Source organism: Gymnoscopelus microlampas (assembly GCF_963454915.1).
Source record: "Gymnoscopelus microlampas genome assembly, chromosome: 3".
Lineage (NCBI taxonomy): Eukaryota > Metazoa > Chordata > Actinopteri > Myctophiformes > Myctophidae > Gymnoscopelus > Gymnoscopelus microlampas.
In genome coordinates this window covers 880839-892605 of record NC_139940.1, presented here as the reverse complement: position 1 = coordinate 892605, position 11767 = coordinate 880839, and the positions used below count along the sequence as shown (strand labels likewise).

The 11767-nt window shown below is 45.2% G+C and overlaps 1 protein-coding gene across 1 annotated transcript in view; it reads left to right on the top strand.

Annotated features, from left to right (window-relative positions):
- nphs1 (NPHS1 adhesion molecule, nephrin) overlaps window positions 1-11767 on the top strand; it is a gene marked incomplete at both ends in the record, with an annotated part of 149367 nt that overhangs the window by 74686 nt on the left and 62914 nt on the right. The window contains 9 exons of the mRNA XM_084048619.1: window positions 1420-1423; window positions 1537-1551; window positions 2023-2037; window positions 2203-2206; window positions 2354-2357; window positions 3102-3243; window positions 6819-6922; window positions 8299-8399; window positions 10833-11004. Coding sequence (XP_083904745.1) covers window positions 1420-1423; window positions 1537-1551; window positions 2023-2037; window positions 2203-2206; window positions 2354-2357; window positions 3102-3243; window positions 6819-6922; window positions 8299-8399; window positions 10833-11004 — 561 coding nt within the window. The remainder of the gene's footprint in view (window positions 1-1419; window positions 1424-1536; window positions 1552-2022; window positions 2038-2202; window positions 2207-2353; window positions 2358-3101; window positions 3244-6818; window positions 6923-8298; window positions 8400-10832; window positions 11005-11767) is intronic.

Genomic DNA, 11767 nt, shown 5'->3' with positions numbered 1-11767 from the left:
TTAAGGGCGTGTTATTTAAATGACGTTTTCAGACGTGAGATTTATCAAGGCTGGGACCAAATGTCCGCTCGGATTGGCTGTGTAGGATTCGTTGATAAATGTGACTTCGACGTTGGTGTACAGCCGAATATATGGAAAAATATACGCCGGTTTATACGCTGCGTTGATAAATGAGGGCCACTATCTCTCATATAAACCTGTCTATAGCCTACTGTACTTTATATGAACCATATATATGTGTATTCAGTCCTCTCTGAACAGCATACGTGTAGAGCTGCTAATTGTGGAGAGTCAGCCGTTCAGTGGGTAAAGAAGTGAATGTTTTCCGTTAAGCGTCGTCAGGTTTGTGTGGGACGTGGTTGATGGGACGTGGTTGATGGGACGACGTGGTTGATGGGACGTGACGTCCTTGTGGAGGAGCTGATGACAGAGAGACCATGACGTGTTTGTAGATTTGTTGGTGACATATTCCTCAATTCATGGCCCAGTTACTTCCTGTCCCCACAGGAAATGACTGTCTGTGGTCAGAATGCTGTCATAGAAGAAACAACCAGAAATATAGAGCTTCAACTTTTTATCTAAATATGTAATCACAATACAGCTGTGCCTCCTCTCACATGTGTTGTGACTAGGGCTGGGACTTTAACTGATTAATTTAGAGTAATTAATTACAGAAAATTAACGCGATTAAAAAAATGTATCGCTTAGTTCTCACTGGACGAGTTTCAGGTGTACCGATCATACCAACCAACCAACCAACAGCCAACACACCCCAGTGCACGCAATGGGACAAGAAACCGATCAGACTGCTTTGCTTGGCCCAGTGGATGGGAAATTTAGATTTAAAAAACTCTCTGATGGAAGCGTGGATAAAAACACGGTTGTGTGCAGAACTATTTGTTGTTGCTTAAACTTATGTATTCACTCATTGATTCACTTATATACCAAAATCTGTTTTAACTGAAAAGAAATTGCTTCTTAGGTCAAATATTGATATGCGATTAAACATACGATTAATTTAGATTAATTCAATACAAAGCCTCTAATTAATTCGATTATTTTTTTTTATCGAGTCCCAGCCCTAGTTGTGACGTAATTTTCAAGGAATTACGTTAAAAAAATAAGAAGCAGTGAGATGAACAAGCTCACAACACATCGCAATGCTATGTGTTGTGAGCTTGTAGATCCTCCCCCCAGGGGCTATTTTCACTAGTTTGGCTCCGGGTAGAGACATCAAATTTCCCTCTTGGGTCTTGAGCTAAATGTATTGGAACCAATGGGCTGGTGGAAGAGATGTTTTAGTCTTTAGTGTCTCCTCTCTGTCTCCTCTCTGTCTCCTCCTCTGTGTCTCCTCTCTGTCTCCTCCTCTGTGTCTCCTCTCTGTGTCCTCCTCTGTCTCCTCCTCTGTGTCTCCTCTAGGCTGGTGGATGAGATGTTTTAGTCTTTAGTGTTTCCTCTCTGTCTCCTCCTCTGTGTCTCCTCCTCTGTGTCTCCTCTCTGTGTCCTCCTCTGTCTCCTCCTCTGTGTCTCCTCTAGGCTGGTGGATGAGATGTTTTAGTCTTTAGTGTTTCCTCTCTGTGTCCTCCGCTGTGTCTCCTCTAGGCTGGTGGATGAGATGTTTTAGTCTTTAGTGTCTCCTCTCTGTCTCCTCTCTGTCTCCTCCTCTGTGTCTCCTCCTCTGTGTCTCCTCTCTGTCTCCTCCTCTGTGTCGCCTCCTCTGTGTCTCCTCTCTGTGTCCTCCTCTGTCTCCTCCTCTGTGTCTCCTCTCTGTCTCCTCCTCTGTGTCTCCTCCTCTGTGTCTCCTCTCTGTCTCCTCCTCTGTGTCTCCTCCTCTGTGTCTCCTCTCTGTGTCCTCCTCTGTCTCCTCCTCTGTGTCCTCCTCTGTCTCCTCCGCTGTGTCTCCTCTGGGCTGGTGGATGAGATGTTTTAGTCTTTAATGTTTCCTCTCTGTCTCCTCTCTGTGTCCTCCGCTGTGTCTCCTCTCTGTGTCCTCCTCTGTCTCCTCCTCTGTGTCTCCTCTAGGCTGGTGGATGAGATGTTTTAGTCTTTAGTGTCTCCTCTCTGTCTCCTCCTCTGTGTCCTCCTCTGTCTCCTCCGCTGTGTCTCCTCTGGGCTGGTGGATGAGATGTTTTAGTCTTTAATGTTTCCTCTCTGTCTCCTCTCTGTGTCCTCCGCTGTGTCTCCTCTCTGTGTCTCCTCTAGGCTGGTGGATGAGATGTTTTAGTCTTTAGTGTCTCCTCTCTGTCTCCTCTGTGTCTCCTCTGGGCTGGTGGATGAGATGTTTTAGTCTTTAGTGTCTCCTCTCTGTCTCCTCTCTGTCTCCTCTCTGTGTCCTCCTCTGTGTCTCCTCTAGGCTGGTGGATGAGATGTTTTAGTCTTTAGTGTCTCCTCTCTGTCTCCTCCTCTGTGTCTCCTCTGGGCTGGTGGATGAGATGTTTTAGTCTTTAGTGTCTCCTCTCTGTCTCCTCTCTGTCTCCTCTGTGTCTCCTCTGGGCTGGTGGATGAGATGTTTTAGTCTTTAGTGTCTCCTCTCTGTCTCCTCTCTGTCTCCTCTCTGTGTCCTCCTCTGTGTCTCCTCTGGGCTGGTGGATGAGATGTTTTAGTCTTTAATGTCCCTCTGGTTTGCGGCAGGTTTCGTTTCTGTCTCGGAGGTATCGCGAGATTTGGTTGCCAGACGGGAAATGGTGGACAGTCTCGCGATACTTTGGCCGTTCAGAAACATACTTTGTGCTCTTTAGATACCACTATACAAGTATACAGGGTACATATTGAAAAGCAACACAGCAGAAAACAACATGTGATAATTATGTATTCTTTTATATTACTGAACCCATTATATGACAAAGGTCACACTCGTTGAGAAATAATGTTAGTTCATGAGCTGGTCCAGCCGGCTCCGTTCACTGCAATGTATTTCATCAAACTTCTGGTGTGAGGTTTAACACCCACGAGTGTCATGGTACATCCCAGAGTTATAATATATCTAGAGAACGGACTGACATGCCAGAGTTATAATATATCTAGAGAACGGACTGCCATCCCAGAGTTATAATATATCTAGAGAACGGACTGACATCTCCTCTCTGTCTCTTCCTCTACAGTTCCTCCTGCCCAGCCCGTCCTGGAGGCGGCCATGACGTCTCCCTGGGTGGCAGGGAGTCAGTACAAGGTCTCCTGCCTCGCACCCGACGCCAAGCCAGAGGCCCTGCTCACTGTTTATAAAGGTCAGTTCACCTGCTCACTGTTTATAAAGGTCAGTTCACCTGCTCACTGTGTGTAAAGGTCAGTTCACCTGCTCACTGTGTATAAAGGTCAGTTCACCTGCTCACTGTGTGTAAAGGTCAGTTCACCTGCTCACTGTGTGTAAAGGTCAGTTCACCTGCTCACTGTGTGTAAAGGTCAGTTCACCTGCTCACTGTGTGTAAAGGTCAGTTCACCTGCTCACTGTGTGTAAAGGTCAGTTCACCTGCTCACTGTGTATAAAGGTCAGTTCACCTGCTCACTGTGTATAAAGGTCAGTTCACCTGCTCACTGTGTATAAAGGTCAGTTCACCTGCTCACTGTGTGTAAAGGTCAGTTCACCTGCTCACTGTGTATAAAGGTCAGTTCACCTGCTCACTGTGTGTAAAGGTCAGTTCACCTGCTCACTGTGTGTAAAGGTCAGTTCACCTGCTCACTGTGTATAAAGGTCAGTTCACCTGCTCACTGTGTATAAAGGTCAGTTCACCTGCTCACTGTGTATAAAGGTCAGTTCACCTGCTCACTGTGTATAAAGGTCAGTTCACCTGCTCACTGTGTGTAAAGGTCAGTTCACCTGCCTTACATAGAATGTGCATTACATTCACCCATTCTCACACACACACACACACACACACACACACACACACACACACACACACACACACACACACACACACACACATAGACATATAAAGGTAGACGCCTCCTCTGGCTCTGAGGCGTCTGTATCTCGGGCGCGCACCAGCTTCCGCCCTCAGTCGCGTGCGTCACAGAAGGGGACGTTCGGCAGGCCAATCAGAGGCCTACTGAACGCCCCCTTCTGTGACACACACGAATAGGGAAAAACTTCCTTGGACCAGGGGCGGAAGCAATACAAGGGTATTGCGATACAGGTCGCTCCAATGAACTGCAGAGGCCAATGAGGTATCTAGGTTTCTATATCTATGCACACACACACACACACACACACACACACACACACACTCACACTCACACACAGATGGAGGAGGAAACAATACAAGGCACCAACCTGCTCATCAGGAGCAGTTAGGGGTTCAGTGTCTTGCTCAAGGACACTTCCACACTAACTCTAGGGGAGCCCCCCAGCCCGGGATTGAACTGTGAACCTTGTGGTTTCCAGTTCACTCTACCCCTGAGCCACTGCAGCCCCCCTAAATAAATGTCAGTTCATGCTTCACCAGATAATCTGTTAGCTGCTCCTTGGAACGATCAGTGTGAAACACATTTTCTTTTTTTTACAGATTTTGTCAAAACACACATTATGTCTGTAGTCATGTGATCAAAACATCACACATTATGTCTGTAGTCATGTGATCAAAACATCACACATTAAGTCTGTAGTCATGTGATCAAAACATCACACATTATGTCTGTAGTCATGTGATCAAAACATCACACATTATGTCTGTAGTCATGTGATCAAAACATCACACATTATGTCTGTAGTCATGTGATCAAGACAGACTTTTCATGTTCCATCCTGATTGGCTGATATTGGCTTCCAGGAGTGGCTCGTTTTGAACAGAATGTCTCAAATCATGAACGCAGCGTCCCATTCCTTGTCTATCTATGCATCAATCCATTGTCTATCCATCCATCCTTTATCCATCTCTCTGTCCACCCCTCTCTCTCTCTCTCTCTCTCTCTCTCTATGTCTCTCTATCAGATGGAGTGGTCTTAACAGTTGCAGATGTTGACATCACGTCAGGTTCATTAGAGAAGCTTCACAACACGCATGTTGAAGTAACGTATGTACGCACTCGCACACACACATGCACGCACGCACACACACACACACACACACGCACACACACGCACACACGCACACACACGCACGCACGCACGCACGCACGCACGCACACACACACACACACGCACACACTCACAACTGCTGTACCGTCTGTCTTACTCCTATCACTGTTACCTGTTCCACTGTTCTCTCTCTCTCTCTCTCTCTCTCTCTCTCTCTCTCTCTCTCTCTCTCTCTCTCTCTCTCTCTCTCTCTCTCTCAGAGCTACAGTATCTCAATCTCTGATTAGAGTATATTCTCTCATCCCTCTGAGGGAATGTGTTGTGTGGGTTTAATACGTTTCTACACACACACACACACACACACACACACACACACACACACACACACACACACACACACACACACACACACACACACACACACACACACAGTCGACTGTTTCACTGAAGCCTCGCCATTCAATTAGCTTTTTTTTCCTCCCTGGTCTTTTCTTGTCCGAGACACAGAATTACATTTGTGGTTCAGGAAGACAGACTGTGATCCATCTGGGACGCCAAGCAGTCAGCCTTGGCTGCTTGGCAGTCGGTCGGTCGGTCAGTCAGTCAGTCAGCTAGGTGTCTATATCTTTAAGGTAATAAGTCCTTAATTGTCATCTCCCCCTGATAACATTGGTCCAAGCGTTGCAGCGCTGCTATTGGCTGTGCCGCTGTTCCACTATGTTGCATAGCATTCAAGGTCTCACAGCCCAATACAGTATACATTCATGTTTGAAATTCAAATATTTTAAAACGGTGACCCAGTCAAACTACTTCAATAACGTTAAAGACGTTCACAAGCACAACACCAGAGGGAGCTCCACTCATCTCCTTCAACCCAGATTCAGCTCAAACGAGGGCTTAAATGTGTTCTTCTGCCATGCCACCACAATGTGGAACACCCTACCAAGTGTCATAAAAAGGTTTGACTCCTTTCCCTCCTTCAAAACCTCTATCTCTAAGAGAGCTCTTACGGGAGGCTGCAATGTGTAACTGGCGTTATTACTGGCCCCTGTGAAAAGTCTAAGCTTATCACCGGAAAGGACCCCACCCCCCAGCCCCCAACTGTTTACTGTACATATGATTGTATATTATTGTTTGTGCATTGTGTTATAATACTTACTAATACTGAGTATGTCTTTCACAGCCTTATAGATACAAACATAAATAGAAATATAATGGCCTCCATGGCAGAGGTGTGACGCAGTGAAAGCTTTAATCAAAGGGATAGAAACACTCTATAGAGAACGTGGAACACAAAGCTGTTACTGTGAAGGACTTCTTCTTAAGGTTACGTTCAAGTTTAATACAGTCCTGAAAGGTTCTGAGGATTTTCACTGATTCTCTTGGTTGCTCAGTGGTTCTCAAAGTGGGGTCCAGGGACCCCTAGGGGTCCTTGAGGGGGTTTAAGGGGGTCCTCTGCTAAATGAGTTAATGGAGGTTAAATAACTTTAACCCTATGTTATACTTTGGCAATTGAAAAATAGCCGATCCACAAGCTCACAACGCACGTGTTGATCTGCTATTTATGAAAATGTTTGATATAATTGTGAAAGAATGTGAAATGTTTGGAATAATTTAGATGTTTTCGGGGCCCCAGCCACAACACGCGCTGTTTGATGCACGCACACGCACACGCACACGCACACGCACACACACACACACACACACACACACACACACACACACACACACACACACACACACACACACACACACACACACACACACACACACACATCCTTAATTCTTCTTCTTCTCTGTCTCAGTGTCACAGCTCTGAGCTCAGACAACGGCAAGCAGCTGGAATGTTTGGCCAGAAACCCTGCTTCTCCCCTCGGTCTGAAGACCTCCACCACTATGAGAGTCTACTGTGAGTCTGTCTGTCTGTCTGTCTGTCTGTCTGTCTGTCTGTCTGTCTGTCTGTCTGTCTGTCTGTCTGTCTGTCTGTCTGCCTGCCCGCCCCCCCCTTAATATCGCGTCATTTAGAACTGTTTCCCAATAATAAACTAATGATCACGGCGGTTTTACTCTTATGGATCTGAAGCATCAACTAACGGTGAGAAAACGCTAACGTTACCGCGGCCGAATTTATAACATTTTGGTCAGAAACAGACTGTATCAAATATGACTGACTATGATAAACCATACAGAGCCTCCTCCCTGACAATAGCTACGGGACAATGTTTTTCTTTTTGGACAACAATTCCTTTATGAGACGATTCTCCTTAAAGACATAATTCTGTGACCCAGAGGATGAACGAGTGACGTCAGGACCTCTATATGCAGTCATGGCTTCTGCATTAAACACTGCCTATAACTCTCTCTCTCTCTCTCTGTGCTATATTAACCCATTAAGACCGGGAACGCATAGCAGATATACAAGCTTGTAGATCTGCTATTTTTAGAGAAGAAAAAGAATAAATGACACACAGATGCGTTCCCGCTCTTAATGGGTTAAACATGTTCAGTGTTAAAGTGTCAGAATAGAATGTGTGTGTGTGTGTGTGTGTGTGTGTGTGTGTGTGTGTGTGTGTGTGTGTGTGTGTGTGTGTGTGTGTGTGTGTGTGTGTGTGTGTGTGTGTGTGTGTGTGTGAGGAACCACCACAGCGTGGCACAGTGCTGTGATGGACAGCTGTGCTGAGTCAGACCTCCATGCTGCGGTGGACATTCTGAGTACAGGAGAGATTGTTGGTCCAGCCAGACAGCCTGCTAGCCTTACAGCCTGTTTTACAGTCAGTCAGTCAGTCAGTCAGTCAGTCATAAGTGGGCGTTTCCATATGAAACGGTTAAACATGTGATATTTAGTTTTATGGATCAGCCCACCGCTCTCTGACTGTCTGGAACTGATCCTCTGCTCTCTTCTTTAGGTGTGTGTGTGTGTGTGTGTGTGTGTGTGTGTGTGTGTGTGTGTGTGTGTGTGTGTGTGTGTGTGTGTGTGTGTGTGTGTGTGTGTGTGTGTGTGTGTGTGTGTGTGTGTGTGTGTGTGTGTGTGTGTGTGTGTGTGTGTGTGTGTGTGTGTGCGTGCGTGCGTGCGTGCGTGCGTGCGTGCGTGCGTGCGGGTGTTTGAGTGTGAGTATGAGCCCATTTATCGATGCTGTCCTGACAGATAGCGATGCTCCGAGTTCTACTGCCAACTCTACTGACTTCCCAACGCATAATTCTCTCCCCCTCTCTCTCTCTCTCTCTCTCTCTCTCTCTCTCTCTCTCTCTCTCTCTCAGATCCTCCTCAGTCTCCGGTCATTGTAGGGTTTGACAGAGAGAGGTCAGAGGTCAGATCAGGCCAAGTGTTGAGGCTGGTGTGTGTGTCTCAGGGAGGAAACCCTCTGTCCAACCTGCACTGGACCAAGGTACACACACACACACACACACACACACACACACACACACACACACACACACACACACACACACACACACACACACACAGGATGTACAAAGGACATAAACACTGCCAGTGCAGTCAGATAAAGGGAAAACATTTACAAAGTGCATGTAGTTTTATACAAGACAAAAGATGACATACTTGTCACAGCAGACAACAATCATGGGTAAAGGAAACAACGCCTCCTCCAAATTGAACGTCTTCCTATAAGAGCTGATATTGAGCAGTACCTTGCTAATTGTTTAGCCCTCCTTTTGGAGAGGCCGGACATTTGAAGGTCCCTCACAACCAACTTGTGTCCTATAGACTACCAAAGATAAAAACCTACAGTTTACATCTGTAGCCTAGCTGAGAGATGGTCTGCTCTAGCTGATGATATTTTAGCTCTTTGGTTAGGAAGGCTTCCTCTAAGCTGTTGACCATATGTTTTTCATTAACAACAATGACATCAGGGGTGTTAGCTGAAATGTTACAGAACACAGAATCATCGTCACACAGGCTAAACATGCTCGGCTTCACAGTAGAATGCTTATACAGCATGATGGAGGACCTGAAAATAGAAGTGATATCTTTTGATACCAAATCCACTATTCTGTCATGCCTACTTATGTAGAGTCCCCTGTATACATGGCACCCATTTAAGATGTGGGACATGGTTGCAGCTATTTGTTCATGACCATGATGTATACAGTGAAGAGCATGGTTGCCTGGAGACCAGATGGAGAGGTTAAGTTTAGATGGTAAAACCTGCAACCTCGCTTTCAGAGTAAAGACAACAATGCATTCGTCTAAAGCAACATTTTTGAACACATAGTGAGAGACTAGGGATGTCCGATATTATCGGCCTCCCGATATTATCGGCCGATATTAGCATAAAAATTGATATCGGGAAAATATCGGTATCGGTTTTTGAAAAAAAATTTTTTTTTTTTTTTTTTTTTTTTTTTTTGCTTTATAAATAAGTTACAGGAGTTCTTACTGTATATGGTGTGTGTGATATGAAATTTGAGTTTACCCTAATCACAATAATCCCCGCATATATCGGTATCGGTTGATATCGGTATCGGTAATTAAGAGTTGGACAATATCGGTATATCGGTTATCGGTAAAAAAGCCAATATCGGACAACCCTATGAGAGACAGAATGGTCCGCAGCAGGGAGACATGCAGCCTTCCCTTGCAACCTCAGTTCAGTCCAATACTGCCGCTGCCTTTGCTGCTGTGCCCATAAGAGGCGACCTCGCGCATTAGTCAGTGGGAGTTGGTGTTCTGTTCCACACACAGTCATAGATGCTCTGACAGAGATACTGGAGTCAGATATAAAGTCCTCTGAGACAGCCATCGCCTCAGAGTTAGACTCAACCCACTTCAAGGTAACATCAGCCCAACAGCACAGATCGTTTAAGTCCGGCCAGTCTGACCACACACCAAAGCCGGGAGAGCGACTGTCTAGCTTTCCACTAGGTTTCCTCCTTAAGCCTATAGGAAGCTAGGATCCTCCTGAAGCCTATAGGAAGCTAGGATCCTCCTGAAGCCTATAGGAAGCTAGGATCCGAGCCACATGCCAGGGGGACCTTACGTCGTTTTAGGTCCAGGAACAGAGATGAACGTGCAAGCTCTCTCACATACTGGTCATCATTGTTCAGCATCGTCGCCTTGCTAAATTAATGGCCTAAGTCATTTTTTTCAGGAAAAATAAAAAACTGATCCAAAACAAAACTATATGATATTTCTTAATCATTTCACCCAAAATGTTTACAACAAATTATGACTATTTAAATAGAAATAACACTGTCTGTCAGTTATGTAACATAAGAGATTTAAATAGGTTTAAATAGGATTAAATCTGACTTAGGCAAAACAAGTCAGGCTTAAGTCACAAAACCATGTGACTTAGGCCAAAAAAAAGGCCTATTTTGGCCTAAGTCACACTAGGGAGGCCATTATACTAAAAGGGGAGTGAACAGCATGATCCTTTTCAATTAGGAGATAGGATTGGACCAAGGTAAGTTGCGCACTGGTTTCATGCACTGAAAAATAGCTGATCTTCAAGCCCACAACACGTTGCATTGCTGTGTGTTGTGGGCTTGTAGATCTGCTATTTTTCTATTTACAACGTGTAACCCTTACTTGTACTAAGGGTTCATTTTAAGGTTAGACTTTAACCACTTAAACATAGCCTTAGTAAACCAACATGTTTTCTATCTACGTCAAATCTCTTCGCCCCCAGAATAAGCGATCTACAAGCGCATAACCCGCCACATGAGCTTGTAGATCTGCTATTATCGGCTAACGATGTTCCCAGAGTAGAATGTAGGTTTAAGTGGTCCCGGGTCCATTTGGTTCCATCTGTACCATGTCAGAGTTAAATGAACACTCTATGTTTTTATTTGATCAGAACGGGGAGGTGGTTTCCACCAGCTGGGAGGAGGACATGGACAGCGCCACCTCCAGGAGTGTGCTGTCACTGCAGGTCTCTCCTCAGGACAACCAGGCTGAGCTGGGCTGTGAGAGCCAGAACCTAGTGTCTCTGTCCCCACACACACAGAGACGCACACTCACCGTGCTCTGTAAGAACACACACACACACACACACACACACACACACACACACACACACACACACACACACACACACACACACACACACACACACACACACACACACACACACACACTGTGCTCTGTAATAGAGCACAGTGTGTAGTGTAAAAACTTAGATTTGATTTGGTTAAGAGACACAGAGACACTTTTTGAAAATAAGACGTTTACATCATGGGACAAACGGACAAAGAGTATTTGTGCAGTTTTCTGTTTCCAAGAAGTGAATGTGATATTGTTTATTGATGTTTTCTGGCGTCTTATATTCCCGTAAGAGATGGGTCCCATGACAAGACAAAATGTATTTATACAGTACAGATGTCCTGACGTCACTCGTTCATCCCCTGGGTCGTAAAGTCTAACTAACATTGGGTCATCTTAGAATCGTCTCATATAAGAAGTGTGCTCCAAAAATAAACAAACTGTCTCGGCGATATTGTCAGGGAAGTTCTGTATCGTTTATGATAGTCAGTCACTTATATTTGATACAGTCTGTTGCTGGCGGAAATATAACTAATTGGGCAGAAGTAACATTATCGTGTTCTCACCGTCAGTTGATGCTTCATATCCAAATATCAAACTGCCGGGATCATACGTTTATTTTTGGAACACAGTTCTTATTTGACGCGATATTAAACACGTCTATGGGATTCAGAATGAGGGAAAAAACACGACCCAGGTAGGATGTGTAAATTATGTCAGAATTCGGTGCTCTATTCATTCATTCATTCA